At 35.8% G+C, this 7,031-nt stretch overlaps 1 protein-coding gene across 1 annotated transcript; it reads right to left on the reverse strand.

Moving 5' to 3' along the window:
* Positions 1-1,245: 1,245 nt before the first annotated feature.
* Positions 1,246-6,257, reverse strand: LOC131068658 (uncharacterized). Its single transcript, XM_058003894.2, has 7 exons — positions 5,404-6,257; positions 3,710-4,469; positions 3,470-3,601; positions 3,294-3,359; positions 3,133-3,198; positions 2,011-2,061; positions 1,246-1,900 (listed from the first exon to the last, which is right to left on the reverse strand). Exons 1-7 carry the CDS (start codon positions 5,694-5,696, stop codon positions 1,730-1,732), a joined length of 1,539 nt encoding a protein of 512 aa, XP_057859877.2. The 5' UTR covers positions 5,697-6,257; the 3' UTR covers positions 1,246-1,729.
* Between the last annotated feature and the right edge of the window lie 774 nt (positions 6,258-7,031).

The following is a 7,031-nucleotide window of genomic DNA, read 5'->3' on the forward strand; positions in this document are numbered from 1 at the left end:
GAAAGAACTCATGAAAATAATATCCAAAAACTTGAAGAAAATATAGGTAGGAAGCACAAATAAAGAAGAAAACATAAAACTAAGACAAAGCATCTAGGGAAAAAAAGGACTTATAAATACCTAATTTAGAATGTAAATAGTAAGGATAAACTCCAAAGTGTAAGAATAAATAAATAATGCCAAGAAATATAAATTAGCATTCTTTATAAACATTAGGTTTAATGAATATAATAAATGATATAATTCAATTACACTAACTTAGATTTATGATAAATAAAGTAAAAATTTAAACAAACTGGAAATAAGTATTTAGATGATTTGGTGGTTCATATCTATATTTCCACTACTTCGATAATCTTGTAAATTGTAGACTATTGAGTTTCACTCAACTCGATGTTGATATCTAAGTTAATGCAAGGATGAGCAATGTTTATAAAGATCTTTAAAAAAGTTGTTAGATAAGAATGTTCATTTTCTCCTAGGTTAGAACCTTGAATGGGCTATTTTTATGATTCTTAGGAAAAGGATTGAGCACAAGAAGCAATGGGCCTAAAATGAAGTTATGATCGATCATGCACTAAATTATATTTATCCATTTTCACAAATTAAAACCTAGTTTTGCACACCAAGTCCTATGTGAATGATAAATGAATGAGTGAATGTCTTTAAATCAAAACACAAATCAAATAATTGAGCAATAAGTTGGCTTATAAGCAAGGACCCATTTTATGACATTACAGATTCATGAGTTCAAAAGTAACATAGGTCAAATTTGATTACAAATATGATCCAAGGTGGTGAACAATAACTCTAAAGATTGTGAATGTAAATTTATAAATCAGTGGTAGAGATATTGTAATATGTAATGTTATAAATCAGTTTCATGTAATAATGTCACAAATAAACTGATTCTTAGATTCAAAATAATCAAAACAAATCCAAAAATATAAGTATTACAAATCTATTATTTTACAGCTGCCATTGTGGTATAGCAATGAGAGTTTAAAAGATGGTAAGAGAGCTACTGTCGAAAAATTATATATACATGCAAATAATCTAGATTGCCATGGAATTATCAATGGCTAGTGCCTATAATGCATTATTTTTTCGAACGTACTAGAAGGGACAAGCGAATATTAAACTTTTTCTACGAGCTTGTCAGATGAATTCTTTTCTTTTCCACTCGATGTTATCATGTCAGGCGTCATCCTTCTCAATTGAAGCCTAACCAGTGAAAACTTTACATAGCTCAATACTTTTTGGAGAGTTTTATTTTGATGAGAAATTAAATCAAAAGTGGAAAATTACCTTTGGAACTTTCTGTTTGTCAAAACCTTTGGATTTGATTCCAATTTGGCGTTGGCAGCTGATACAAAGTATGTGTTCCCATCATACACATTTTTTCTCTGTCAGAATGGATGTAGGCTGAATAGCTTTATTGATTTTTGCCCAGTATTGAGACAACCATGCTACATCATAAGAAGGTTCATAAATTAACATGAGCTAAACTAATTTATCTAAAGTTTAAATTCTCTTGCTGCTGCTTATCTCATGGGTAAGCGAGCTCTTATATACAATTAATTTCTGTTTTCCTTTGCTGCCAACTAAAGTAGATTCTGTCAGTTCTCTGTCCATTCTGTTTGTTGAGAATGCCACTGTGCAGTTATGTTTTGTGTTAGGGATGAAATACCCAAAGGAACTGGAAGAAACTAAATCATGATCTACAGTCTCATCTGTAATTACATCCAAGGGCTGGGCTCCAATAGTCTGCTCCATTGTCATTAGTAACACTCAGAGTGGCAGAAACTGGAACCAAGCACAGTCCTCTACTTCTCAAGTCTTGTTTGGCTCCATCTGAATCATTACCCTCACATGATCCTCCTGCCCAGCCTGTCTCAACCTGAGGAAGAGAAAAGAGTTAAAGAGTGTCATTATTGACCCACAAAAAAATCCATAAAGCATATAGTTTATCAGGCTATGGTTTTGTTAAAAAATGGTTTAAATGCTTACCCCTTGACCAGAGTTGGCTGCTCCATTGTTCATGTAAGGTGTGCTAAGGACCTGCATTTTATAGTAAGGGTAGAAATGGTGAGGATTTTTCTCAGCCCATGGCCACATCAGTGAGATATGAAAGAAGTATTACATTAAGCAATTATAAGTTGACACAGCTAACAGAAAATGAAGGCTGCTGCACACACTTTGGAGATACAGACAAAAGATTTATCAGTTTATTTTGTGCTATTGAGATGTAATTTTTTTTGTTTTCTTAACCCTTAAAAATATTATTTTCCAACTGTTGGTTATCTAAGTTGTATAATTGCTTCTAGTCTTGTCAGATTTATGTATATTAATTTTTCTATGTTACATCTTTCTTTGACATTTTTTTGGTATAGCTAAATACTTTTAACTGACAGACAGAGAAAGTAGTGAATGCACTACAGATGTCGAACTGCTTTAAATTACATGAGATATGTCGGTATGCAAAGTTCGAGCAAATAAAACCCTAAATTACATTTCATGCTAAGTTTAACAAGATATAACTTGAACATAAGATTTTACTTTTTAGTTGGTACAAGTTTTTCCCAGGTCTATGCATCTTAAATAAGATTATTTCATCTGTATTTATTTTTCAATCTACATTTAAGATTACATTTATGTTGTTGTTTTTCAATCAACATTTTGAATTACATTACTATACTTGTTTTTCAATCTACATTTTGGATTACATTACTGTATTTGTTTTACAATCAACGTTTTAGATTATATTACTATACTTATTTCTCAGTTGATATACTTAAATTGTCAATTAAAAAACAAACACGATTAAATTCAGATATAATCTTATCTAATTTACTGTGTAATTGACACAACTTTTGATACACATAAATAATAACCATAAAAATTGTAAAGTTAACCTTTCTGACAAGATTTTATCAAATCGCATTAACTACTACCAAATTAATCTCTATTATTTGTGCATTCCATATGCAACTACTATCAATGTCCAGGTTTCAGTACAAAAAAATATCAATGTAGACAACCTTGTAAGAACAGGATGTCAAATCTGCAACGCAAACATCTTTTCACATGGGAACATAGATACAAACAAGGGAGAAAGAAGTAAAAAATTACCTGAACTTGGTCGTGTAAAAATTTAATATATCCAATGGCCTCTAGCAGCACGGAAGCAGTGTCTGTCTGCAAGTAATAGGTTGTCATATTTTTCAGATTAACAACCTTAATCTTGTGTGAACAAAAAGGGAAAGCAGTTTTCACAGTATGTGATAGTGTACCTTGCCGAAAGGTGAAACCAGTTGTTGTAAAGCAGTAATTCTGTCGCCTAGCTTTTCTTTCCTCACCTGTAAATGGTAATGGTAACACTCATAATGACCTTCATGTGCTGTTTCAAAAGAAAATGAGCAAATCTTTTAAAGCTTTTCTTTTTCAATAATGAAGAGCAAAGACATACCTTGAAAGTAGGCATTGTACAGTTAGTAGTGTCAAGGCGGGGCCTTTTGAAGATGGTATCCGATGTACTACTCTCATTGTTGCATCTCTTTCCAGTCTCACTGGAACAATCTCTTCCATCATCACCATGAGACTGCATGACGTTAGATAAGTTAAGAAAGAATACCATCTTAATAACATGGAAGAAATCTCAAATTTATCATGAAAGAAGGCAACCCAAATATTTTCAAGGAAGACTCACCCTGGTCAGATGTTGAGTTATCCTGTTCATTTGCACCTTTTTCTCCTGCCCAAAATGTGGGAAGTTTTGGATAGTGTGGTGTGGCTTAAGGTCTGTTTTAGAGAATAACAAGTCCCATAAAGGACTATTTCTATTAGTGTTTAAGGGGCCAATCGATTGCGAAGATGTGGGTAGAATTTGAGAGAGAGAGATGGGAAAACTATTGGCAGATGGCCACAGACCAGGGTACTGATCCTCCCCTTGCATAAAAGCTTGTCCATTGTCATATGCCATGGGTTTTAGAAAGGGTCTGTTTGCTGAGGGCTCTAGAATGCCTGACATATCTTGTTTGCTGTAAGCGTCTGATTCCAGTCCTTGGGATATTAGTGTGGTACCAGACTGATCCAGTACACTGCATTCCTGCTTTATTCTTGCCATGTCAAATTGAGGCACTGGCAACTGCAGTGATCGACTATTGAATCTATTTGCACATGAGATGCTATGAGTTACAGTTTGGTCTGTTGTCTGCAATGTGGGACTTCCTAAATCTGATAATGCAGCACTAGTATTGAAATGGCTAAATCCATTTTCTGTAGTTATAGTGGAGAATGTTGTGTCTTCTCCTGTGAAGTTCTTCATTGTGTCCTCTCCTCCAAAGTTTCTCATTTCCCATTCCGAAGGAACTCCTCCTACCAGCTCCTTTTGCCTGTTAAAGAATCCTTCGTTTAGGTTTCCCAACGAGCCTTGCATGTTCTGCACAGAGTCTCCCCCTCGGCTCCTCCTGAGGATACACAAAACAAAAATTGCCCTCTGTTAGCAAAAAGTAGACCAGACAAATGTTTTTTTTTCAATTGTTTCAAATCCTTTACAAGGATCATACTCAACAAAAGAAATCTGGGCATGCCCAACAATCTCGTAGGAGAAAATATAAACAATATGTTCCATATTTAAAAAAATAACAAGTCAGAAATATAGATTGATTGTGAGAAAACATCCTGACTTCTGATCTGGTTAATTACCCCGTTCAGAGAATTGCAAATACAGCATTTCACAATATACTCAATAGTTGTTTACTTCAAGTTCTATGAGTGGGAGAGAAGATTGGATTATATGTCTTTAAGACGTTCTTGTAAACTTAAGCAAGTCTTTAATTTTGACGTTTTATATGAACAACCATAGGAGGATCCCATCAACTGGTTAATTCAGTTCACCGTTATCTCCAAGAAATTTTGCATCCATTCATTTATTGGGCAATAAACTGATCTATAAGCGCTTATGCAGAAAATTCTTTCACTGTAGAACACCCATAAGTGACCATACAATCTCTCTTTTCATCCCCTATAAATTATAAAAGATGAGCCCATTAAAAATTCCAACTTGACTGGTTGAATACAACACAGCACCAATCTGAAATATTCAACTGAAGTAGCCCACATAAAAAAAAAATCATCTATCGTTTCTTGTGCTTCATAGGTGATGCAAAACATAACCATAGAGACGAGAGGCTTTAGAACGTTACTGTCCATATGAAAAAAAAATTCATAAAGATGCAACTTTACCAAAATTATATAATCCTATCAACAGTGCGATTTGAAGAAAAATGTGCAACTGTCATCTTCAAAAATCTGATTCAACTTTACCACCACAACACGTTAATCTTGGTGAGACAAGGCACAAAGCACAGATTAATCAGATAAGCAACAAAACTAACTTACATTAGGGTTTGATTCCAGGGCTGTGAGTCGACAAACGCAGCAGAATCCAGCAGGCTGGGAGAATCCCCAAGCTGCTCACCACCCAAATTGGCGAAAAGATCGTGAGTGGCGGCTGAACTGGCGGCGTTTTCTACACTGGCGGCGGAATTTGGAGTGACATCCAAACCCCAGCTAAAATTCCCCATTTCAGCAGAAACAGTTTGTGAATCGGCAGCAGCAGTCTGAAGAAACAAAGAAGTCCAAGCCCTCGATTCACCACTAGTCCACAAATTGCCTCCTGAAACACCTGCCATTTCTTAAAATCTCTCTTCTCTGTGTGTTCAACGTCAATACATGCAACAAAGCTGCAAAATACATGCAACAAGACTGCGCTGCCAAAATACATGCAAGAAAACTGGGCGGCCAAAATTCTCTTATAATAAAAGAGACCACGAATTAAACAAGACAATAAGCATTAGATCTGCCGGCCGGCCGAGAATCTAGGAAGAAGCTCTATCTCTACGTGTATATGCTCGGATAACGAGAAAAAAGGTACTACGGTGGAATTGAATTGAAATGAATGGAATCGAATAATGCTCAAAAAAAAAAACAACCTTTCAATCTATCTATCTATCTAATTCCTTCCTTCCCTCCTAAGTCTCATTTGCAATTCATCATCATCATCATCATAATCGTCATAATCATCATCATCATCATCTTCTCTTCTGCTAATAACAGCAGGCAAACTTGCTAATCATCACAATTCTTTTGGGAAATCGAGATATGAATGAACTCACTCTCACCCACAATAAAAACGCTTATATAACAAGAATTGCAAGCAAAGCGAAGAAAAAAAAAACACAAAAGAAAAAGAGAAGAGAAAAAAACCACAGCAAAACACAAAGTCAAGTCTGTTTTGTATTCATTCACACGTAGAAATAATGCAAGGAAGACGGGCAGGCAGGGGGAACGGCGACGGGCGATATTAGGTTAAAAAGATGACGTCAGCGTGATGTTTTCAGGTGGGACAAGGGAATGTTTAGTGGAAACGTGAGCTGGAAAAGAGAAATGAATGTAGGGTGGAGGTCAACCCACCGGTGGACCCGGTGGCGGGCCGACACCACCGTGCAAAAGGTTACGGGCTGGGGCAGGGGCAGCGCTTCGGGCATTGCTCGGGTGGCGGGCAGTGGGGGAAACATATTACTGGGCGGCGTGCGCGCGTGCTAGGTCATTGCCTTTTCCATTTAATTTAATCACAAAGTCAAAGCCTGACATTCTACAGAAGGGGAATAAGAATATATATAATTTAAATTATTTATTCTTGCTATCATTTTGACTTGTTACATACGTTTTCATCGACGAGCTATTTGACCTCAATTTTTCTTCTTCAAGTCAGTCGTCAATGGAGTTGGATAAGGGAAGCCTCACAAACCAACTTTTTCTTTTCCTTTGGCTGCATCCAAGTTGACTACAAACATCAATAACTGTACTCACTCATGTTGATATTGAATCATCTTTTCTTTAATTTGGGCTTTTCTTACTTAACTCATCTCCCTTTGTTTGTCAGCTTTCTTCACTTAACTCACCTCATCTCATCTCCCTTTGTTTGTCACCTTTCTTATGAGTTCCTTCGCTTAACTCAAACCAAA

This window comes from Cryptomeria japonica, chromosome 6, assembly GCF_030272615.1.
Source record: "Cryptomeria japonica chromosome 6, Sugi_1.0, whole genome shotgun sequence".
In the NCBI taxonomy this organism is placed as follows: Eukaryota; Viridiplantae; Streptophyta; class Pinopsida; order Cupressales; family Cupressaceae; genus Cryptomeria; species Cryptomeria japonica.